We start from the raw sequence: 25,314 nt of genomic DNA on the forward strand, positions 1-25,314 counted from the left end.
GTCCCGGTGAGGGGAAGCCAGCCTTGCCCTGGTGGCTCTGCAGTGTCCCTGAGGGGGAAGCCAGCCTTGTCCTGGTGGCTCTGCAGTGTCCCTGAGGGGAAGCCAGCCTTGCCCTGGTGGCTCTGCAGTGTCCCGGTGAGGGGAAGCCAGCCTTGCCCTGGTGGCTCTGCAGTGTCCCTGAGGGGGAGGCCAGCCTTGCCCTGGTGGCTCTGCAGTGTCCCGGTGAGGGGAAGCCAGCCTTGCCCTGGTGGCTCTGCAGTGTCCCGGTGAGGGGAAGCCAGCCTTGCCCTGGTGGCTCTGCAGTGTCCCGGTGAGGGGAAGCCAGCCTTGCCCAAGCTGCGGGCTGTCCCTGAGGTGGTGGCTCTGCAGTGTCACGCTGTCGCAATGGCATTGCCTCATCGGGCACATCCTGCACCGCAGCTCTTGCCAGCTGCAGCCACCCACGGCCATGGCCTCCTCGTGAAAAATACAAATACTAATCAACAGCCACTGAAGTTGATGCAAGCTGTTCATTGCCCACATGTACTTGTTTATAGGGAGGTAATTCACTTACTGAATTCTATAATAAAGGACAAATAAGTCACGTTATCTTGTTTTACCCATGAGATAAACACATGTGTAATGTGCAGTTGTCAGAGCTTAGACAGTCGTAAGAACAGTGCCACATCTGGAATTTAATTCTACTAAATATTTTTGGTTTGTGTGATACAAAACATGCACCAAGATGTTACCAGTCTTCTGCTGGAGCCACAAATGTAGATGAAATTGTTTTCACAATTAATACAAACACAGAGTAAAAGATGACATTTCAATATTTTATTCAAGTCAGGTTTGGGTTTTTTATCCATTTTTAGTAGTGTCAAGTACAGCATTTTGGGGTCTAGTTCCACACAAAATGGAAGACTCTCTAAAAATGTACCCATTTAGTTGCTAAAAAAAAGTGGTAATAAAAGAAAATTCCGTTTTAGAATTAGTGATGCAACTATGTGATTGCAGTTGCAAAGACTCTTCCCTGATTATGTCCATTTAACAAGCTTTTTCATCAGTGCAAGGGGAAGGAACCACAACACAGGACAGGCAGTATTGGCTGAGCCACATCAAACCTCCTCCACAAGGACTTGGACAAGGTAGACAAACCTAAAGCATTCTGGAGACAGCAGTAGGTGGGGGATAACCAAGTAAGACAAACCATGGATGAAACACATATCTAAAAAAATAAATTTTAAAATCCCTTTTTCAGACAATTTTGCACATTCCCTCATTGACTGAAACCTTAGGTGTCAGAACATTTTGCTTACACAATGAACAGTACAATAGAGTGGTCTGCAATTCCCAGGTTTATAACACATTATCACATTCCTTGTGCCATCAATATATTAGTAGAGGTAATCAACACCTTCCTTCTTCTTATCACATGGCAGCTGACAGATGTGATGAGCGATTACATAAAGAAAAAAAGCTAGGATTTTTTATTCATGATTTTGTCTCCACTTCTTTAATATCATTTTTAAAGCTTAGCTGTCTTTAAACCAGGACTAGCAGGACAGATACATAGCAACACTTGCACCCCAGACAAAACATTGAAAGGTACACTATTTTCTGAAGGTAGCTATGCTGTATTTTCAGATTAGCAATTATGAAATCACTCCTTATGCTTGAAATTCCAATCCTAGACCAAGTTTGTGACCCCCTGCATTGATATTCTTGCCATCCAACAAAGCTGACAACGTCAGTTTGATACCTGCAAAAAAGAAAAGGGAGAGAAAAGTCAACTTAAAACTTGGAATGAGCTTTATGTTCAGAAAGTGCCACGTCTGTTACTGCTTTAATTTATTGGGTAGCCAAGTTAATGGGATTTGGCAGCTGGCCTTGGAAGGACTGGGCATTTTAAAACAATTTACAGATAAGAAATCTTTCTGAATTATGAAATTTATAATAAACTATGATGATAGATTCTGCTTTTTATCACTTCGAGTAATTAAAGCTCTGAGCCAAGTCACTGCTGCTGGTCGACTGATTAATCTAATTTTAGAGTCCAGAATTACAAAAACCTGGGACCTTGATACATACTCACCTTTCTAAACCACTTTAAAATCTGGGTATGAAAAAGCCCAAGCCCCATCTGCTGTAATATCTCATGTCAATCTGCTCAGTATTCTGGCAGCAGATTTATTACACTACATTAAAACCAATTTTGCAGCAGAAAGATTGCCCTCTTCCTGGGCCAGGGGACCTTGAGAAAGTCACATTTTTAAGAAGAATAAACTCTAATAGGAAGCCTCTGAAATATTAAAAATCTAGTTACTGATCTGTGACACAAAAAATTATACACATATTTTATATCAACATGAAAGACTATTTGACTGGTGAGTGGACAATGGTCTCTAATAATTCTGCTTTCAATAGATATCCAAAATTAACAGAACAGTCCCTAGAAAAGTTCATCACTGGCTTGCCAAGCATGAAGAGCAATCTTATAAAACCCATCTTACTTTATCACCAAAAAACTTCTGATATTTCAAGATTAAAGTATCACTTTATTGATTCAGACTTTTTTCTGCATAGACTTACCTGGCTTTAAAGTCTGAGTGTATCCTAACCCAATCAGACTGGAGTTGTTCACTTTAGCCTTAAAGGGAAACAAAAAAGCATTATTTAGTAATAAATAGTAAATAATTTAGAATCTTTCTTCAAAGTTCTCCATACCTGAGAATTATGCATCAGCTTTTAAGCATATAGGGATTTCAAGTTTTAAATCCCAGATAAATCTAGAGTTAATTTTTCTACAACTTAAATCCAAAATCTGAAAGAATCTACAGTCACTGTAGAAAAGAATGGGTTTATTAACATTATTTTTAATTTCTTCCAGACTGACACAAAACCAGCCTCAAAATAGTGCCTAGTGATACAGTAAAACATTCTGTGTCTCCTTTAAGGAAAATCCAATAGCTGTGTTCTCAGACTGCCAAAACCAGAACAGATCCAACTACACAGCACAGAGCTGCATCAAGACTGCTGATGGAAAGGCTGCTTTCCTTTTCCATTACAAGCACTTATTTTCAAAAGCATACAAATGTACATGCACAGGACTCACAGAAAAAGAGGCATCTGGGTCAATCTGATACTTGGCTGCTATTCCAAAGCGAGTGTTGCTATTTCCAGCTGTCCAGGCCAGATTCACAGCAGTTTCCAGTTGATCATTCACTTTCTGGTAAATGGAGCCGCCAAACTCTGTTCCGTCATTCCTGGAAGGAACGCATCAGTGTCGTTTTAAACAGCACCCAAAACAATCATCTTTTATTTTTCCAGTAAGAGCTGCATTTGCACAACATCCATTTACACCTCATTAAATATCCCTATAACAACTAAGATAGAGACATTAGGCCAGATTGGTTATGCAGCTATTTTTAGACGCTTCAATTCATTGCAGATTATTATATATCCACTTCTGAAACTGAAAAAAACCCATGACAAACTATCAAAAATTAGACCAACAATGACAGCTTCTAATTTTCCTTTTCCTGTAGATGGAAATCTTTGTAGTAGAGGATTTATTTTTCCCTGTGTGATTCTGAAATAATTATTTTTCCTGGCAAATGTTTCCTTGTGCCCTGAGAGGGCTGTACCCCAGTCACAGAGCCTGAGTCATCCCAAAACTGCCATGTCAGCATGCTTTTACCAGACACAGAGGAACTGTATCACAAGTGAAAATGCTAATTTAATGTGCAAGTCTATAGGCTTTTGCAAATGAGTTCCATTTGCAACAGTCCTTATGGTACATCTGTGCTAAAGTCTATGGACTAGAAACAGAAATGGAACTAATTTTGCTTTGCAGAGAGCACTGGCCCACAGCTGAATGGTGAGTAGCACAAATTCCAATTACTACTACCCCATTGTCAAAGAGGAATAAAGTGTGGTAAATAAAAGGCAAAATGTTAGAGCATGCAGATCATAAAAACAAGACCAAAAGACTTCTAAAGGCTTTGCACTCCTCATAAACCAGTGAGCATCTGAATTTCCACTTTTGCTTATCTTCTTAAAGAGAAGATACAAACATATTGTAGAAAACAGGCTTTAAACCCCAGGAAGATCTGGGATTCTTCTGAACTGTGAAATAATCTGGTTCCAATTACTAGAGTACACCAGACCTTTGGTGATTACAAAGGGGGTACATTTAGGATCTTTTCCCTTTTACCCCTTTGGTCTGATATTCTTTAGTTCATAACAGTTGCACAACAGCAGTGATATGCCTATTTAGAAGTTCAAGCAATAGCAACAGCCTCTTAAATTGTTAGAGCAATTCTTCCAGAAAAACACTACAATACTTACTTCAGATAAGACTGAAGCTCACATTAACTGCATGTGCTTGGCTCTCAAGAAAAGGAGGGATTAAAAAGGACTGAGGAGAGCTGGTTATACAGGCAGATTTTCTGCAAGGTTCCCACACAGCTCTGTCTTGACCTGCAACATTAGTGGGGGGGGCGGTCTGAGCTATGCTTAAAAAATCAGGAAAGTCATACTTAAAACTAGAAATTATCCAGCCCTACCTCCCTTGTTTTTATTATTAAAGAATAATAATAATGTCAACTTCTTTTTTAACTCTAATAGTAATAATAGCACTTTTTTATGCAAATAATAGCACTTTTAATGTAGTTATAGTAAAAAAAATAACACTAGCCCCCTATGAAATTTAATATATTAAGGCACCCTGAAGGCAAGTAACTTTCTACAGTCCCCAGCTGGTTTGTGGAACAAAAAAAACATGCTTCATGCCCCACCTAGTTACATTATCTGCTCTGCCACAGCATCCCAGTGAAACACTGACCTGTGTAGATGTAAAAACCAAGCAGCCTAGTGAGGGAAGTTCCATACACAACTCTTTCTGGGATTATTCAAAAGCTCTGACATGTTTTCAAAGCTGAAATACATCAACCACCTAACTAATCTACTATTAAAAATAAATAAGATTCCGATTTGTATCATACATCTCTAGTTTTGTACAATAACAGCAACCTGAGAAGCAGACCCTCAGGAATACAAGAAACAGATCGGAGCCCCCACTGCTGCTATGAGTTTCTGCTGTTGCTTTAATTAACAGTAATAATAACCACAGCATTTTTTAGCAAAGGCCAATAATACAATGTTTTGGACTGCTACAACACAACTAAGCTGAAAGTCATTGCACTTGAAGGAGTAACTTCTAACTCCAGAGTGGAAGGGGACCCACATATTGTTTTGATGGAAGTTTTCTGCCCACAGTTTTGTGCTTTGGCAATCCTTCAAACATACTGTCTGGGCTGTGGGGGTTCGATTGCTCTGTAAGGCAGCGGGAGCTTCCTAAACCAGCTCGCTGCAAAGCAGCGTGAAACGGAACAGAAGGCCTTTGAAGGAGTAGCTCCAGGAAGGCAGAACAGTTGTTCAGCCCCCAGATGGAAACAGCCTGGAATAGCTCTGCTACATGCAAAATATCCAATTACCCAAGGGCACGGAAAGGGGGGGCCAGGAGAATGGATTAGGGATTGCCTCATCTTAAAAAACTGTCTCCCCAAAGCAAAGGCATAAATTGCCTTTTTAAGAGGAACAGGAGACAGAGAAATTTAAGTTTTAATGGAATTTGATCCTGGCTTCCCACTGTTGATACATTCAGAAAGGACAAATACTTGTGTAAATATATTATTAGAAGCTGCAGTACCAAATAAACTTTTACACCATATCCCTTCCAGTAATAAAAGAAATCCAGTCCCTGTCTCTTCCAGTCACTCCCTTTTGCCTGTTCTTGTTCATCCTCTGATTAACTCTTTCATCTACACATCAAACCACCATTTTGCTTGATGTTGACAGGTGTAAAAGGAAAGCATTGCTTTTATTTCAGCTTTCACAAAGAGTATTTTTATAACTCACTTTTTTTATTGTATCACTATTGGATTCTAACAGTCCTTATCTGTTAGACAGACACTGGACCCTTGGGTGCTCAGTGAGTTCCAGTTCTTTCCATCATGCACTCCCTCACCCACACAACTCAAAGAAAAGGTAATGCAGCTGAAAAAATACAGCTTGACATCTTTAATGAAGAATTAATTTCCAATTCACCATTCCCTTGTTCACCATTGCTGAACCTCTGACCCTTTCATTGTTTAGTAAGCAGCAAAATCCTTCCAAATTCCTTTTTAGTGCCTGTATGCCAATACTTACACATTAGTATGAAGCTGGAATTCATCAGTCTTATAGCCAACAGCGAAGTTGCTCTGGGTTACTCTAGACTTTGCTGTCTCAAAAGTCATTTGGTAGCCTGCCAGCCACCCCTCGTAGCCAAGCACGAGAGCTCCACGTATTGAAGGACCCGCAATATCAAAATCCATGTCACAGCCAATGTTGATGTGCTCCCTTTTGTACCCCGACTTAATTTTAGCACTCTTTTTCCTAAAGAGAAAAGACAGATATCATATCTTTGCAAAGGTACACCTGTAGGTAGCAATTCCATCATATCATCACTTAGTTTAACTCAGTGTAATAGTTCCTGAAGACAACATGTACCTCCCTAGAGAGCCACATGATATGTCACCTTCTCAGTGTTCACCTTTACAAAACCCTAAGTCAGCTACAGTGAATTCTTTGCAAATGAGCTATAAAATGTGGTGTGGTGCCCCACAAAGCACTTCTGGACTGTCTTCTGAAAAGCAGCCACACACAGATGGGAATTAACAAAACCATACCCTCATCTCCAACTGATACAATGGTTTTGGAGGTTTGGTACATACAGGGAAGGAATGGAAACTGTAGAAGTTTACAGATTTGCCACTAGAAGTCCACAGTGGTGGATTTGCTTGGCTGTCCTAAGCAAAAATCTTTTGCCTGTCCCAGGCAAACAATTTTTAGACAATCCTAGTGAATTGGGTAATTTTATTCACTGTGACAGACATTAGGAAATCACTACTTTGTGAAAATCTCTGCTGTGAAGCAAGCAGGCTGCTTCAGTGGCTCTGACATCCCCATTTCTCCTTATGGTACTTCGTGGACTTTAATAGTTACAGCCATATACAGCCACCAGAAAGCTGCCAGGTTGAGGCAGAAATAAACTTCCCCGAGTCATTTGTTTATTTTTATACTATTGGCCAGAACAGTATTTTCTCATGTGTTCTTAGGTTGATTTACATCAAGGGTGCAGACTTTCACAAGGCAAGAGAGTTATGTCTAATATATTCAGCTACTCTTAATTTAAGATGCTTTTTTCTCTTTTTACAAGTGTTTTTTGTCTTTGACCAAATCTTTATTGAAATCTTTCTGGAAAAGTCAGACTAATTTGAAATTTCAAATCAACTTTTCACGTCAGCTAACAAAAACAACCTCCAAGAACAGTATCAGTGCTGTATCAGAGCTGAGACCGATCTCACACAGAGACTGATCTCTTTTTATTATTATTATTAGCTCAGACACAGAAATTTCTTGTGTTTTGCAGAATCAGAAATAAAGTACAGGAGTGCCAAAAGCACTCATCTGCAACTTCTGTAAAAGCCAGCAGTACCTCTTCCACCAATGTCATAGGGACAGAGGTAAGAACACAGAGTGCTCCAAAAAATGACTTTACCTGCTGAAAGATTTGTCATAGTCAGTAAGTAATAAGGAGAGGAGAAGAAGTCTCATATTCAGACATGGTGCATCACTGTCAAACTAAGCCAGGTCACACCAGGATTGAATTTCACTCCATTTAACAGTCCTCTCGAGGCAATCATAACTACAGTCTCTGTGAGGTGCCCAAGAAATAGTTCTAGACCTGTAACATCATCCTTGAACAAGGTTTTTCCTTTTAATTTCTCTAAGAATCCTACTAGTTAAGAAATAATTATAAAAATCTACTTGATATTTTTCTGATTAACAAAAATATCTTGTTAATCTAGAATTAGGAGTGGACTGAAAGCAGCTGACAATGCAGAACACTAAATCTAAAAGACAGGGTGAAAGCTCCCCTGGGACTATTACCCTGAGAGCCTGCAGTGCAGTCTGCTGCTCTGGGAAGCTGATGTGCAGAGTATTTTGACTCACTGGCAGCACTGCTTGCACAGATAATCAGGGGAAAAAAATAAACTAACATCTAGAACTACAGCTGCTGCTTAATCCCTCTGGCCCACATAAAACAAGGCATCCAATCACCATGTCAGGAATACCCATCCACCACCCAGGCACACTGTGGCCTGCAAGAATTCAGATGATAAATTCAGCTCGGGACAAGAGCCCAGTTCTGTGTCAACCTATCAGAGCTGTGGCCAACTGGCCCCTGGAGCTCGTTAAGCTTTGCATTACAGCTGACTTGTTTGGTGCTTTTATTAAGGCAGCAGCTCATCCTCTGACATGGCCAAAAATACACAATGGAGCAAAACCACCACTTTTTCTTCACTCTCTAATTCTAACTATAATTTTCAAGTTATTGTGTTTAAGTTTGCTTGCTATAGTTAAGGATTATAAAGGGATTATTAGCACTAAGGTGTAAATGACGTGGACATGATTTCATCATACACTGGCTGATTATTACCTCTCTTGATATCTCAGGAAAAAAAGTTAAAAATGCCTTTTTTGTCACTTTAGCTTACTCATTTCTTACCCAGTGTTAGGAGAGAAGGTGGAGTCAAAGGTCAGCTTCAGGCCCCGTGCAAGCTGAACAGATAAGAAATTCAGTGATTGGATTTCTAATTAGACATTGGCGTATGTGAATTTGTAAATTGCTTTACTGGAGCCAAAAATTACCTGATCTTCAAGAGTAATCTCAGTGCCTAGTGTGTTGTCAGTGTTCCACTTTTCTGTGAACATCAATCCATATTCCACCCATCTATATTTTGTTTCCAAACTACCACTGACTTTGTTTGTTTCTGAGTTTGCTGAACCTGAGCTTGTAAATTCCTAAAAGAAAAAAATAGTTTATACATATATGTATTTGTCAATATATACATATATACAAGCAAGCAAATGCTAATACTTGTAGAACATATCAGCCATTATAATTTGTTAAATATTAGTTCATATAAATGCGAATATATTTATTTTTAAAAGAAATATACAGTAATCACAAAACCACTGCAATGTTTTGCATTTAAAACTCACCAGTCCATTTTCAGATCTTGTTTTCAAATCAAGCTTTATTAACCCAAAACCTAGAGAGTGAGTAAAAAATATGAATCATATATATGTTGATTTGAAAAGCATTTTTGATTTATTTCTTAAAACTCTCTTCTAAATCACCTGTGAACTATTAAATAGTTAAACCAAGGGCACAGTTATCAACCCATGTGTTTCTAAGAAGCAGCTTGTACCCACTTCAGATAGCACCTGACTGATGAATCCTATTGACCTCAGCAATATAATTGGGACCAAATTAGGTAATAATACTTTTATTCCCAGTGAGCAGCATTCTGTTCATAAGCAAACTACTGCCATCAGTGATCCTGTTCATCAATACAAGGGCACAGCCAAAATACAGCACACAATTTTCTCACAAAACCAACAACAGTTCTATGTGGAACAGGAAGAATTTTATCAAAAGAGAATTAAGTTACCCTCCCTTTCCAAACAGCAAGGGCAATGTGAAGCTGTGATTCTGTGGATTCTAATGCAAATAATTGGAGTATTTCTCAGGGGAAAGTAATAAAATCCTAACAGTTTCAGGAGTCAGGTAGACAGCAAATGCCCAAACTTATTTTGGCTTTATTTACCATATCCCTTGGTGAAAATATCTCTGGCAGATTTGCCCAGGTCAGCATATGCAGGTGGAACAGCCATTTTCTGGAAAGGAAAATTTAAGAAATAAAAAAAAAAGGAAACTACAGTGTTCATAAATGTACTTAATTTAAGCAACAAGAAACTTAAGCTCATTTCAGCCTCTTTCATTTTGTATCCCACACCCACCACTTAAATACAGCCTGAAGAAAGCAGCTATTGCAAACAGTGGGATTTCATTTTGCTCGGGAGCCAGCAGCAGCAATAACCATGTACTTGCCACAAAGGATGTGAAACAGGCTGCAGAGCTAATGAAAAGGAACTGTCTATGCCTTTCCAAAGAGTTAACTGTTGTTTTCTTATCAGAGTAACTCATGAATGAACTTCTGGTTTTTTCAACCTATTTCTCGGAAATGTTTCTCCTGTTTCTTGCAATGGATCTCTGCATTCTGATGTAAATCATTTGGATCCCAACTCATTCACTAAGGAAATGTAACCAGAACAAGCATCCACCATCAGAACATTTCTCTTCCCCTAATTCGGAACAGCAAATGGATAACATTTATGTCAGCAAAATCAATAAATAGACATTCTTATGCTTCAGTTTTCTTTGACTTTACTATCACTATTAATGGGTTAATGTCTCTCCCTAGACTTTGACCTTTCGGTGTTTTTCTGTGCACCTGAGAAAAAATGACCTTGCTGAGAAAAATTCAGCCTGCAGGGAGGCTACCCTGTGAGGCCAGGCCATTGGGAGGGCAGCCACAACCCTGCTTCAGCAGCAAAATGCAGACTGGAGCTCCCTGCAAAGGCACAGCCCAGGGCTGGGGACACTGCAGGGGGAGCTTCCTCCACCGTGTTTTGTTTCTTAGGGATGCCCACACTGCCATGGAGGTCCTCACCTTCCCATCTTCAGCAGGCCCTGACATTCTTAGTTCAGGGGCCTCCTGCAAAAGACATAAATGCATCCCATTTTCTCTGCCACTGGGAAAATTGTCTCACCATATACAGAGGAGAAAATAGGATTCTGAGAGGAACAAACCAAGCAAATCTCCTTTTTTATCCATGTACAATAATTTCTACTCCCTTATTCAAATAAAGTAATTTCTTTACGAGAGACAAAGTCAAGCTATCTGAAATGGTGCACATCTTCTGTCTTTGTAGACAAGATTTCCAAATTCTACACAGCAAAGGGGATAAATTGTACTTATAAAGCTTATCCTCTTGATACCAGATGTTGCACTAAAATTCCATATTCACTAACTTTTTGGCTATTCAAAAGTAATAAGCAGTCTCCTACATATGCATGCAAATGCTTAAAAAACTGCCTCACATTGTTACTCCAGAGTATTCAATGTTAGCAGAAAACAACTCCTTTAAATCCCACACAAACCCACTAGGTCCAAACACGAGGGTGCCTTAATATCTCTCTGGCTGCAGCCTGGGATGCAGCTCTCAGGCAAGCTCACCACCCCATGGAGATCAGATAGGGACTTTCTGCAGTCACTCAGCGCCTCAAGCACTCCAGACAACAAGCTGGTGCCTGTTAAAGCAGGATATTGCTATTGCATAAAGGAAGAATCCCTATCCTAGAGGGAACAAAACAGATCTGGTGGCTGAATAAAAGCAAACAGTCTTTTCAGAACATAAAGTAGGATACAAGGGCACATACTATGATGTAGCTTCAGTTGCAGACTACTTGGGTGCATGTCATTTCTTCCCAGCTATATCCAGTATTAAAATGCATCCTCAAATACACAACCAGCTAAAGAGTTTTTGGGTTTTTTTTTAAATTCATATTCCAAAGTACTTTTAGCTGTTTATAATCCACCTAAATTTCTCTGCTTGGGTTTGTTTTGTGAAAACATAAAAGCAGGAATTTAATTTTTCTACACAAAATTAGCCTTAAAAAGGGGGAAGAAAAAGGAAAAAAAAACCCAAAAACATAAGCAGAACAACCCCTTAAGAAAGTATTACTATATTTGTGTAAGTAATTCCTCTGCTCCTCATTGAAGTCACTAGAAGCAGATACAATACCCTGCTTGGAAATCAGCCCCCAAAGTCAGGCAGCACTCAGGAGAGGTTTGGCAGGAGTCACTAAGAGCTGTCTATGTACAGCAAATGCTTCTGCCTTGCCAGAGCAGCCCAGCCCCATGAGAACCCTCTGATGGATATTGCCATTTAGCATCATCAAAAATTAAAAATATTACAAATCTCTACACTTCAAAAATCAAATAAGCATTGCTTTGAAAGATAATGCACTGCTCTGCCAGCTGCATCTCAGAATCTATCAGACCTATTTTATCAACAGTCCCTTTGAGTCACTTCATAGAATCAAAATATTTTTTTCATAAATGAATGCTGTATGCTTTTGGGCTGGATTTTCTCAGTCATAACCATTTTTTTTCCCTTCTCCACACCCATGGAGCCAAGTTTTGTTCCCTGATGCCTGTGCATCCCTCTGGCTGTGGCCAGGCTCATCAGGTGCATGAGCTGTGCCAGGCTGCTCCACTGCTGCAGTCTGGGCCCAGAACAGTGGGAGACATGAGAGCTCCACTTAGACAATTACTATAATTAGGGGACAATACTGAAAGCCAAATCCCTGCTGGTTGTAAGGTAAATCATATAACACACACAGAGCAAGGTGTTTAAAATTGCTGAGTGTGGAAAACGCTAGGAGCCGTGTACTTGGTGGCTAACCTTGCCATTGACAGCAAGAGCAAAACAAAAATTTCTGTTTGCACTGGCTAATAAGAAGGCTCTTGTTTAACAGATGGAAAACAAACCTGATTACATCCTGTGCAAGTACAGGTTGTAAGACAAGCGTGCTTAGCAGGGATTCACACTCTTAAAGGATAAAGGAATGGCCGTGGCCAAGTGCCCTTGCTTTTCACCAGTGGGATCCCTGCACATTAACTCAGATTAGGTCTGGACTGAAATGAATTCACTGCTTTTATCCTTGTCCAACTGTGCAAATAGCTCAGCGTGACTGCGGACCTCAACAGAGCGGGCCAAGCAGAATATCTGTAACGTGTTCTAAGGGGAAAAATATTTTGGTTTTCTTGAGGAAGAAACACCATAGCACATGTGATGACTGAAGAAAACCTGAACTGAGGAGTAAGCTCCAAGTGCTGCTGTGAGCATACCTCCAGGAGTGCCTGATTTAGAACTGCCAGAGGGAGAAAACAGGAGCTCCCTTTGGAGCTGCAGGACCCAAGAGGCAGCCCCAGTAAAGATTTCATTACAGCAGGCCAAATTTGAGTATCTTCCAGTGTCACAGATGGCAAAGTTTTTACTCTATGATACAGTTCTGAGCAATTAAATCAAATTCAGTCCAAAAAGTAACAAACCCACAGGGTGCCCTGGCAAATACAAGGATTGGCTGCAACCAAAGAAAAACTCATCTCTGCTTGATAACTGTCATATATGCCTAGGTTAAAGTTTCCCTGCACATATTTATCAGGTTTATGATATTTACATGGGGAAAGGAATGATCTAAAAATTTAAGATAAGAATCAAGTCCATTCCCATTAAGACAATGGAAGTCTACCAGATTGAAGGCTAAGAAAGTAAAAAGGTTGGATTTATCCTTATGTAGCCACATTTTATTCCAAATAAATCTGAACTCATGTACCATTTCTTGATGGTACCCATAGTTCTGAACATTGCAACTCCCTGTCTCCAAAAGCATGAAAGTAGCACAGTACTTGCTACTTTTGCAAGTAACAAAAGGTGCTACTTTGCTGGTTGGACATATTATAGCTGCTAGGAGCAGCTGGGAGGGACAGACAGCATTTGGGTTATGTGACCAGGTACAGTCTGTCTGCATGGGGAAAAACCCACAGGAGGCTCTTTTGCCGCAAGGTTAAAAAGAATACTGATTTATTTTTCATTTATCTCCTTCATTAAAGGAAAAAGTATTCCTTGGAATGAAGCAGCTTTTAGGTGCCTTTCTGGACCCCCAGCCTGGGCAGTGTCATTTCCCAGCCAATGTCTGTTGTGTCAATACACCACAGAGGATGGGGCTTTGCTCTCAGACAGAGCAGGGCCAGCTCCCTCCACATCCCATGGCTGCCTGGAGGCACCAGCTCCACTTGGCACCAGCCTCCCTCTACAACATCCCAGGGGAGCTCAGTGCTGGCTCCACACGTTGGGTTTTATGGTCCAGATCCAATTCCTTCAAGCCATGCCCACAGTCTGCTTCAGATCAGGTTCAGCAGCCTCATTGTGCAGAGATTTAAGAGCACACTTACCCCTAAATACATGCACAGTCACACAGAGGTCAAACATCAAGTTAGGCACATTCACGAGGCTTTTGAGAAGCCAGTAAAAGCACGTGGTTTGCAAATACTCGGCATTATTAGACACAATACTTAACAACACTTTTTGTCCCAACTTGCTACTGTGCCAACATCATATAATCCATGCACCATTATGACTCAAAATTTAAGATGGGGAGTCCACAATTTCTTTTGTTGCAGACATTATAAAGCCATGCAGCGTCCCTGTGTCACTCGCAGGATCCCAGCCCTCCTGCTGGAGCTTTGCTCTGGAACTGCATGCATGATGGAGCAGAAGTGTTTATGCAGTAACTCTGTAGCCCAATAAACAGAGGAGCATAAAGGAAATAAACCCCTTAAAAGCAAATGTAAATATCATTATTTAGGCTATACTAATTATGGAATTAAAGAAAGAGACAGCCTGCTCTTAATTGTATAGGTACACATTAGGAACTGCAGTGTTGTATGGCAGCCCCTTATTAAACTATCACATATAAGAATCGATTAAATTAACTTGGGGGGAAGTCGCAGCTTGCTGTAGCTACTGTAGTTACTAAACTGCAAGGGAAGAACACGGAACCGCATCCCCACATGGTAAATTAACCTGTTTCTGCTAAGTACCTGCAGAGGAGGAGAAGAGCAGTGCTGCTGTCCCACCCCGTGCCACCAGCATGGCAGGGCCCAGGCCAGCGCACGCCCGGCAGCGCGCTCAGGAAGGGACATGTCCCTCGCTGCCAGCCCACTCCGGAACACCCAGCACCACATCAACGGGGATGAGTAATTAAAATGGAATTTTGTCCTCCAGCACAATGTGACAGCTCACGCAGGAAAGGAGCATCTGCTGCACCGGTGGATGTGTTTTTCCCTACCTGCAGCAGATGCCGAGCCCAGGAAGGCCTGAGCTGTGCATTCTGCCTCCAGCCTAACAGTGCCAGGGCTGGGGACATCCTCCTGCTGCTGCAGCAGCCAACAGTGATGTCCCCCACACCTTCACACCCCCATACACACACCCCAAAATGTGGGCAGGAAGAAAAGGTGGATCAGTGCAAATCTTTGATGGAGAGTACCAGGGGGAGGTATTATTCTGGAATGTCATTACAATAGTGCAAAAGCCAATTTCTTACAAAAATTCATAAGTGAAATGCCATGAGAAAGGTGATTATTCAACCATCCACTGTACCCAACAAAACAATCTGCAACACACCTCTATTCTCACTAAGTCATCTGAGAAACAAGCTGGGATCTGTTTCTGCTGGAATCACTATAAATATTCCCCAGAGACACAACCCTGCATTGGTCACTGATGATGAGTCAGCTCCACTCCATTTTCTGAAAAATCTGTTACCTTTTTTTTTTATTTTGCAAATACCTAAAGACTGAATGAGTCAAAGACTTTTCCTCCCTCCAGCAAGAGTTGTTCCCAGCAAGGGCTGTGACAAGGCAGAATCGAGGCAGCTGCTGCTGTGGCCCTACAGTGCTTGGTACAGGAGCAGAAAGCAGAGACATGGGGATTTTTAAACTGACATTATTCCCCACAAGTACAAACCTATATTCTCAGAATAAGCAAAATGACATGGAAGAAGAAATCAGTTTGCCTGCTTGGCTTGAGGCTTGGGGCTTTGGTACATATCAGAATGAATTTGCCAACCCGCAAGAAGGATGCCGGGGGCGCAGAGGAGCGAGGTGAAAGGGATGTCAGAGCCAAGACGGTGCTAAACGCGGGCAGGTAGGGCCACCTTCGACCTTTGCGTCCCGGGAAGGAGCAGAACGATCCCGCATGCTGAAGCGCTCGGCAGGAGCCGCCGTGGCCCAGTGACCTTTCTCCTCCCGTCACGGGGCCAGCGCCAGCTTCGGCCTCCGCTGCGGCCGGCGGCATCCCGGGATGCGGCGCCGGGACCCCGCCGCGCCCGCTGTCCCGCCGGCCGCGATGCCCCGGCCGCCCGCGCCTCCCCAGCGGGCCCCCGTGTCGCAATGCCCGGCATTACGTAAGGACACGGTTTTATCCCCGTTCCGCCGGGCCGCGGGTGGGCAAACCCGCCCGGGGCGCTGCGGGCTGCCCCCGCTCCCACGCATGCCCCGCGCCCGCTCCCGCCGCCCGCCTCGCATCGCCCCGCGGCGCGGCCCGGCACCCGCCCGGGACGGCCCTACCTGCCCCCGCCGCGGCGGCAGCTGCGCTCCGCTCCGCCTCGGCCTCCTCCGGCGGCGGCTGCCCCTGCCCGGTGCCTCCCCGGGCTCTGCGACGGCGGCGGTGCGTGACGGCGGGCGGGACCGGCGGGGCGGGGCGGCCGCGGCGGGCGGGGCGGCCCGGGCGGCGCTGCGGAGCCGCTCCCCGGGCACGGCGGGGCTGAGCCGGGCGCCCCCCGCGCCCCGGCCACGCCCGCTCGAGGCACCGCAGCGGGCCCCGGCTGCGGCATCCGCGGGATGCACCGGTGCCGGCCCCGGTACGAGCCGGGGCACCTGCAGCCGCCTGGGTACCAGAATGCCCGGCTCTCTGCGGGAAACGAGACGAGGTGACTTTTAAAGGGCCCTTCCAGGCCAAACTATACTGATTCGATCAAAGTCCCCATTTAGTCTGAATTAGCTAAATTAGAATTGCCTAGAATTCAATTTAGAGTTTAATTCTAACCCCCCGTCTTTTTAAAATTTCAATTCCCCACATCCCGGTTGAGGCAAGACTGATGGGAAAGGAGGAAGGGAGGATTTGAAAGAGGATCTGTGAGCAGGTGAGGCTGTGTGTGATATCTGTGAGTGTCCAAAGAGCTGTCAGGAGCCAGGGGTCAGCGAGGCAGCAATACTCCCCCCGTGGGGACTGGCTGCAGGCGGGGAGAGGCTCTCACGAATTAGGGAGCTGATGGCTTTCCCAACTCCCCCTCAGACACACGAATCAGCCCTCACAGCTTACAGGGAAGCTGGACTGGATCCAGAGCAACACTCGCCTGGTGACAAAACACTCAGGCAGGGAGTGCTCTGCTATCAGAGGGGAACAGAGGTGGAGCTGGGCCACTTTAAGGATGAGATATCAACCCAGTCCTGCACTGTTGGAGGTCCTTGGGACGCTCAGAGCATCAGCCACAAGATAAACAGGGGAATCATCCCAGCCAGGAAACTGCTGGTGGTCTGGCTGGTCACCCTTCTGCCTCCACCACACAGGGGATGTCTGTGTCAAAAAAAGAATCATTGCTGAGAGTTTACATCCCACTCACAGGAACGTTGGTTTATTTTGGTTTGGTTTTTTAATTATTTCTTTCCCGCTCTTCCTCCCTTGCACAGTGGCAACGGATGGTGAGAGGAGGAACTTTCCCTGCTTGTGCTCTTACCTGGCTCATACCTTTGTTTTCCCAACAGCATTTCTCTGAAGGGCACTGCTCCCACAGCCGTGGCAGGGCTGTACCCCATCATGTGAGTGGTGCCTGCCCTGGCACAGCCCAGGAGCAAGGTTGGAGTCATGCAGCTGAGCACACACACAGCACTAGGGAACTTTGGTCAGGGTTCAAACTAAATAAACCCTGCAAGGAACTTAATGTTGAATTGAAGTGTATAAATGAAGTGGCTTGTGGAATTCAGTGGGATCTGAGGAATTTCTTGTCATGACAGGGTGGTAGAGGGGAAAGGATTGTGTGTAGCCACATAGTGACCTTAGAAAGGCAGCTGAGGCAGCAAAGGCTGAAGGAACTGTGCTGGATATCAAATCCACATTAAAATAAAGTGTGCAGCCTGCCACCAGGGTAGGAACCCACAGAAACAAGAGGTCTCTTTCAAATTTGGAAAGTTCTTCTGACCACAGTAATTTTGTTGATCCAGGCACCACTACAAGTGTGGGTGTTGTAACCAGAGTGCAGAGCTGCAGTCAGGGTGAAGTGTCAGCTCTCAACACCCTCTGTGTTCTCCCTCTGGCAGCAGCTGGTACCTTCCCTCTTTTCCTGCATCCTGGGGCCTGTCAAAGCCTGCCCTGGATTTCACTCACTGTCCCATGAAAAAGCATAGCCCAGCAAAAACCAGTGGGCAGCTTTCTGCTGGGGTGCATAACCCTCCTCCTTCAGGAGTCAGAGGGGCAGGGGAAGCGAGGAGGCTGCTGTGCCAGAGGCAGGACCCCAGAGGGGAGCAGGGGCCCAGGATATTCCCCAACACCCCTTTGGCCCAGTCACAAGGGTGCACTTTCACCCTGTGCAGCAGCTCCTCAACCTGCCCCTGCCAAAGTGCAGCCTCAGCTCTTTGCCCTCTGCAAAGGTAAATCTGATATCATGAGTGTGATTTGTGGAGCACTCACTCCCAGCCCTGCTCCCTCCCCCCATGCACCATCCTACTGCTGCCCCAGACTATCAAATATATTCTTTTATTACCTCTGGGCATAAAGAAGTATTTATTACTCGCAGAGAGATTGCAGCCTGTTCCCTGCAGCTTTTCTGAGCAGCCAGACCATGAAGAAACCAGCCCAGCCCGTGCCTCATATTGAGCCCTTCCAGCCCCACAGGCACCCACAGGGGTTTTGGGAGCTGAGATTAATTTTCACAGGCTGCCCCTACAGGAGAGGCTGAGTACCCAGAATCACAGAATCCTAGAATTGTTTAGATTGGAAAACACCTTGAAGATCATCAAGTCCAACTGTTAACCCAGCACTGCCAAGTCCACCACTAAACTATGTCCCCAGATGCCACATTTACACAGTTTTAAATCCCTCCAGGGGCTGATGCTGCAGGTGGGCTAAGAATGAGCAGAGGAACAAAATGTTTAGTATCTGTGAGAGAGAATTTTTCATTAATTTCTGGAACACACATCTACCAAAAGATGGCAGCAAATCTCCTCATATGGAGTTCAGCATCAGTGTCATCTGCTCGCTTGGGCTCTATTTTTCCTACAGGTTATGAACTGTAGATTATCCTGGGGGGGTGCCAGAAGAACAGGAGGATTACACTAGATGTTCTCAGTGAAGAAAATCTGTCCTTGCGGCTTCAGTTTAAATTTTACAAATTCCTTCTACAGTATAAGAAATCTCCAAAATTCTCTAAATGTCAGTTTCCTCTTTTATTTTCACGGTTCTTAGTTTTTAGTAATGCTACAGCTCAATTTATTTTAACAGGTGAAAACAGAACATAAGGGAATGCATCATAATAGATTTGACTAACAATAATTCTACAAATAGTTCACATACAGGCTCTGTCTAAATGTTCCTTTTCCATCACAGGCTTTAGGTCTTCAGAGCAGTTTGTTTAACACCAGTTTGCTGGGGAAATCTGGAATTGCCCCATCTTTCATTATATAAATCTGCATGTCAGTCAGAGGATTATTTTGAAGCTCTGTTCTGCATGACTAATGAATACAGATGTGACCCTGGTTTTGATGCTATTCATACCAAGTTAGCTGGGAATAAAATCAAAGTCAGTAGAGTCACTGCAGGTACCAAAACGTGGGCTCCACTCAGCTCTGGTGACAGTCCTGGGGCTGGGCTTGCAGCAGCTCTGCCCTGTGCTCCCCTGACAGGGCACAGCTTTACAAACCAAACCTCGAAACAAGTGTTTTATTCAGGAGTTAGTGATGGGAAGCATGGAAGGATCAGCCCTTTTGCATGTCAAAGTATGCTTCTGATTCAATTTCTTCATAAAATGGGACCAGTAAATACTATTTTCAATAATCATTTTTACATAGTCAAATTGTGCAACACTGTCCTCCAAAAATAACTTACCTGCCTAAAATAAAGCTGTGAGGAAAAAAATGCAGCTTGTGAATTCTGCATGAACAGCTAAGTCTAATTCAACTGCAATTTCATTCACATCACATGTTTGAACAGCAGAAAAACTCATTAGCCAGAGATCCAATATGTATTTGTTCAATAAAGTTTGATTTGGCTCTCTTTAATAACAGAAATGTTTTCAGCTTGTTAACCTGCAAGGAATCCCTTCATAATCAGTCAAGAACATGCTGATGGAATCATAAAATAAGCAAGGATGCCTCGCTGCTGGGTATCACCCTATGTAAACATCTCTTCATGCCTCTTACACTGATAAACTCAACCCAGGCTGTGCTGCTCAGAGCCAAGCCCTCGCTGCCTGCTGTGCCCATGTCAGAGACAGGTTGGTTCCACTGCAGAAAACCCTGCACTGGGGATGCTTACACACTCTGATGCTCCACAGAACATCTCTGTGGCAGAATAAACAATCTTTATCTGGGCCAGTGTAAGTGGGCTGCTGCTGGTGTCTGCAAATGAGTACAAGCAGCTATTTAGCACCACCAGCAGCACAGCCCTCTCACACCCACCCAATGTCACTGCTCCCTCCTTCCCTGGTCTCTCAATGGGACACAAATATCTTAAAACTCCTGTTTTTAATTAATAAATTTTATTTATTAAAATAGTTGTGTCATTTTTAACTGATTGTTTTCAAAAAACACAGTATGGACCAACTATTCGTGCAAGTTATCCCTGAGGATCCATAACCTCGGGCCAAGCAGCCAGGAGTGGCCATGCCAGCCCAGCTGCAGCTTCACATAGGGGAAGGACCAGCTGGTTCAAAATTTGGGCTCAGCTCAGAAAGGCTGTTGGTTGTTCCTATTCCCATTTGTCCATTCTACCACCTGCCTGGAGTTTCCAGGCATCGTTCAGCTACTTAATCAAGATGTGACCCCACAGAAAGCCGTGTTCTGCCCTAGCCAGGTAGACCAGCCCAGAGCCTGGTTTTCCCCAGCACAGCAGGCTCAGTCCTTCATGATGCTGGAAAAAAACCACTAGAGATGGTGCTGAAGGAAAAAGAGATTATTAATGGAATTGTGTGGATGGATGCCAACCAGCAAATTTCTGGGGTGAGGGAGCCGTGCTTAGGCTTCTGTCCTGGCTGCACCCAGACATGCTTCATCAACAGGGTGGGGTGAGCTCTGCCAAGAGAGCAAACCCTGCCTCAAAACACCGAAGAAAGGATTATTACCAAGGATTATTACCATTATTGCTATCTTCTAAAGTACACCCAGCAGGCTGAGCAGCGATGGGCACCCCTGGCCCATGCCCTGTACCATTTCTGTGCCACACAGCCTGCAGTGGGCTGGGCACTGGCAGGAGTGGGGGCACATGGGTGGGAGAAGTGCAGGCAGGGCTGTATTGATTTTTGAGGAAGAAAGCTGAAAAGTAGAAAACAAAAGGGGAAGGCAATAAAAGCTAAACTCCCACAGCTCCTTTTGACGTTGGAAAATAACAAAGAGATTGACCTGACATTATTACACCCCTCGCTCTCACCCTCTGGGTTATGTTTTTATTTCCCTGAACCAGTAATGATCAAAGCCAAGAGCCTCTCCATCACTGTGTATTTTCCTTTTCACGCCAAACAAAAGTTGCAAAGGCTGCAACACTTTCTCTCATGCCTGTCCTGGTCCAGTGGTTTGCTTCAAACAGAGCTGTTTGCAGGAGCAGCAATCCCATGGTCTCAGTAACCTCATCTTCACACTGCAGGGGTGAAAAAGCCCCACCCAGGCAGGGAAGAGGGAATGTGATACACACCCTCCTCTGGAGGGTGCAGCTTGTCAAAACAGATGTCACAGCTTTTACAACATGAATTATTTGGAGAGAGCTGGAAATTCGATATATCAGATAAGGCTGGAGGAGAAGCCTCCTTGAGGCCAGAGCATGGACAACATCTACACAGGCAGGCTGCAATGGGGGCAAGGGAGAATGATTTAAACTGAAAGAGGAGAGCACTAGATTAGATGTTAGGAAGTGATTCTTCCCTGTCAGGGTGGTGAGGCCCTGGCACAGGGTGCCCAGAGAAGCTGGGGCTGCCCCATCCCTTGGATTATCCAAGGCCAGGCTGGACAGGGCTTGGAGCACCCTGGGATGGTGGGAGGTGTCCTTGCCCATGGCAGGGAGTGTGAAGCCTTTAAGAGCTCTTCCAATCCAAACCATTCTACGATTTTTTGACACCTGTATCCACAGGGAAGTGGTGAGGGACACAGAGGCATGGACTGTGCCATCATTGCAAGGAGCTGTGCCTGCAGGTACTGAAGAGATCCCAGAATCAGAGAACCATTTAGGTTGGAAAAGACCCATAAGATCATCAAGTCCAATTGCATTTAACCCTGCACTCCATGAATTCTTCTTCAGAGAAAGAAGAAAGAGCAGAAAGAAGCTGAAGTCATGACCTCCTAGCATACATTTTTCTGCATATATTGAAGAATGTGTCAACCCTTTTCACTTCTTAGAAAAAAATCAAATCCAAAATTATCACAGGCCACATTATTTTCTAAATACTATAATTACCTTGTGTTGTCATCTTATTGCAGGGGTTCCATACTGTTGTCTCCTTATCACAAAAGTTCCAAACCTTCTTGGTGTTTCTCACAGGCATCTCCTCAGAGCACTGACTCTTTCTCCTTCACAAAGCAGCCAAATGACTCCAGTTCCCTCTTCAACCAACCACCCCACTCTTTTATAGCATCATCTTTTCATTGGTCTCAGCTGTGGCCTGGTAAAGTCAGGCCTGTTCCTAATCTTTGATAATTGGCCCAGCTGCAATGCCTTAGGGGTAAGATTACTTTCTACACTCTTTATTTTCTTATATTCTATCCCCCTACAATCTTGTCTTGCAAGTAACATTAGAGAAGCAGTGAAGATACAGTATGTCAGATAAATAGGTGATAAATGCATGCCAAGCAAAACATCATTTGTAGGCTATTTAAAGTCAGGAATCATTGGTATTAATCTGGCAGATAAGTTTCTACATTGTGGTTACAGAGCTGCAGACACAATTATTAGCTGTTATATAGTCTAACACATCTTTTACTTGTCAAGGACCAGACTGCTAAATAGAATTGGAAAAAAAGTCATTGAGTCACTGGAAAAAAACTTTATTAAATAAGGGTCAAGCAGTGGAAGCTGCAGTGTTAGGCAAGAGGACTCAGTGAAGGAAGAAGCTACCAGGGCTCATTGCTGACTGCCAGCATGAGCATGGCAGGAAGATTCATGGCCATGTAAAATGGTCAAGGAAAATTCACCTTGGCAAACAAGAGCTGTAGGAGCTGAGGGTTTGCTTGTTTGTGTCATCTTCAGCAATGGAGTTTTAGTACTGGAACACTTCTAGAAACAGAGACTTGGCAGCAAAATATTTGCATTGGATTGATATTTGCAAAAAAAAAAGCAGGAGGGGGAATGGTTCAGCTCTATTAAAATGATTATTTAATCAGGTCATATTTAGGTTGCCTGATCAAATAATCTTGCAAATACAGATGTGTAACACTGAGGTTTTTTTAAAAACAAAACAAAACTAAGCATCTGTTCTTCAGCTGCTGTATTTATTCTATGCAGTTAAACCGAAGGCATGAGATCAAATCTAAATGTGGTTGGGCTATGTGTGAGCACCTCAGCCTGAAATGCAGCTGTAGCTGCAGTTCCCAATGAAACAGGACATGTGGGTTTAGACTACAGTTCTTTAAATTCCTCCAGGTAAAATTGAGTGTACAAAGAACTTCTCTAAGCATTGTGACAACTTGTTTCTGCTGTTGCTGAGTGGATACAGCTGGGATTAGCACTGAAGGAGGCAGTGGAAATAAGCACTGGACTTGGAAAACAGAATAATTTCACCTTTTTATGTAGTGTAATAAATAGGGTCCATTAAATCAATGGATATCCTCAACAGGATAGGCACAGCCCTACAGTTTTTCCCTTTGAGCTTCTTCCCATGGGAGCCAGGGGAATCTCTGGTTCAGGGAAGAGCAGCCCTTGGCAATGAGCTGCATTCCCCTCAGTCCTGCAAAGAAGCAAAGCCCCCATGGAGAGGGGGCCAGTGGGTCCTTCCCACCTCACAGAGGGCTTAGACCCATCCTTGGCATTAAAGAGGAATAGCCAGGGTTCTCACCTCCATTCCAAAACACATGAGTTTTCTTCTTCAAAAAAAAAAGTCAGAATATCAGAACTGGCCAACAACTGACTGACAAGAACAGTAAGGATGTGATAGCAGAAATCTGAGAGGAAGGACAACATGGTCAGGAGCCTGCAATAGAAAAGGTCTTTCACAGCTCCATAAGCAAGTCCTGGCATCAGATTAAAGCTGGTATCAAGTGCACTTGTAATCCCACCCTGGCAGGAAAGGGAGGGCTGCATTAGCACAAGACAAATTGCTGGCTGTGACAGAAGCTGGGGGCTGCTCTGGGAAAGAGGGGTTGTTTTTTCTGAAAAAAAGACAAAAGAAGATGGCTTATCTGTGAAGGTGACTGTTATCTGTTCCTCAGAGGGCACAGGTCCTGCTGGGGGCAGCAGGCTGGGCCATGCTGCTGAGAGCATCTGTCACCAGACTCCTTGGAAAGGGGCTCTTTATGATCCTTTCAATTCACACTTTACAGCCAAGGATCTCATGGAAAGTGCTGCCTGGGAGCCCTCCTTCAGCCTGCTTTATGCTTATAGAAATACTTTAAAAGATATTTATTCCTAAAGAAGTATTTTCTAGAACTGGTGATGAGCATTGCTGGTTGCCTTGAGGTCATCCCACTGAGCCTTGCAGGAAGGAGAAGTGGGTGACTTGAGCCAAGAATCCTTAAAATTTCTGGTTTTATGTTTATATAAAAATAAAGGCAGGTGCAGGGTAAAACTGGTGCAAAAGATTTTGCAAAGTAAGTCCATGTGGGAGAGGTGAGGAGGGGTTCCCCTCCAACTCAGAGGGAAGATCAGGGCAAAATCTCCACCTCCTTGCTCAAGCACAGGTGAGCAATACTTTTTAAGATGCTTCAGTGCACTCAGCTGAGCTCAGCACAGCCTTTCCATGGATCCCAACAGAGTTTGGAGCAGGCAAGATTGTTTCCTAAGCACAAGCCAAAGCATTGCCCAGTGTCTGGCACTTCTGCTGAGGCTGGGAGCAGCCCATCTCCTGGGAATGCAAGCCTTGAGAGCTCAGCAGGAATTTGCTTTCCTTGCTGCATCCAGCCTGGATAAAGTCCAAAGAGCAGGACAGTAACAGCAGCTTGCAGAGCATCCTGTAAGCATGTGGATTTCCTCTTTTGGAAGAAGCTCTGCCCTTTGATCTATTCCACCTCAGAGAAGGAAAAGGCAATTTTCCTCTCAATCCTGAGATACATCAGTCACCATGTGGAAATACCCTCAATTATGAAAGAAAAAGGCAGAAGCTGACGATAAACCCCAGCTCCCTACACACAGGTGCACATACACACATTAGCCTCTATTCCATTGACTGTAATTAGTGGTACCATTTTCTGTTCTCTCTTGATCAAAATGTTTTATTTCTGTCTGTCCAAAAGTCTCTTTTTGATTTTTTTTTTGTCCTATACTTTGATTGAAAGCTTTAGTAAAGAAAATTCCTCCATGAGTTCAATAATTGGCACAAGTCCTGAACAAGGCACCCAA

At 43.8% G+C, this 25,314-nt stretch overlaps 1 protein-coding gene across 1 annotated transcript; it reads right to left on the reverse strand.

Annotated features, from left to right (window-relative positions):
- Nucleotides 1–801: 801 nt before the first annotated feature.
- On the reverse strand, nt 802–16,292 carry VDAC1 (voltage dependent anion channel 1). Its single transcript, XM_071443213.1, has 9 exons — nt 16,134–16,292; nt 9,702–9,771; nt 9,094–9,143; nt 8,740–8,892; nt 8,597–8,649; nt 6,193–6,420; nt 3,095–3,245; nt 2,572–2,629; nt 802–1,741 (listed from the first exon to the last, which is right to left on the reverse strand). Exons 2-9 carry the CDS (start codon nt 9,766–9,768, stop codon nt 1,650–1,652), a joined length of 852 nt encoding a protein of 283 aa, XP_071299314.1. The 5' UTR covers nt 9,769–9,771; nt 16,134–16,292; the 3' UTR covers nt 802–1,649.
- Between the last annotated feature and the right edge of the window lie 9,022 nt (nt 16,293–25,314).

This window comes from Agelaius tricolor, unplaced genomic scaffold, assembly GCF_023055355.1.
Source record: "Agelaius tricolor isolate 1412-34295 unplaced genomic scaffold, bAgeTri1.0.p SCAF_18, whole genome shotgun sequence".
NCBI classification, from domain to species: domain Eukaryota; kingdom Metazoa; phylum Chordata; class Aves; order Passeriformes; family Icteridae; genus Agelaius; species Agelaius tricolor.

What these genes read in the sequence shown, in the direction of transcription:
- VDAC1 (XM_071443213.1), bottom strand. Translation starts at nt 9,768, where the DNA reads ATGGCTGTTCCACCTGCATATGCTGACCTGGGCAAATCTGCCAGAGAT. An exon ending in CAAGATCTGAAAATGGACTG is followed by an intron (nt 8,893 to 9,093) that starts GTGAGTTTTAAA and finishes TTTTTCTTTTAG; the next exon opens with GAATTTACAAGCTCAGGTTC. An exon ending in TTCCAGCTTCATACTAATGT is followed by an intron (nt 3,246 to 6,192) that starts GTAAGTATTGGC and finishes CGTTCCTTCCAG; the next exon opens with GAATGACGGAACAGAGTTTG.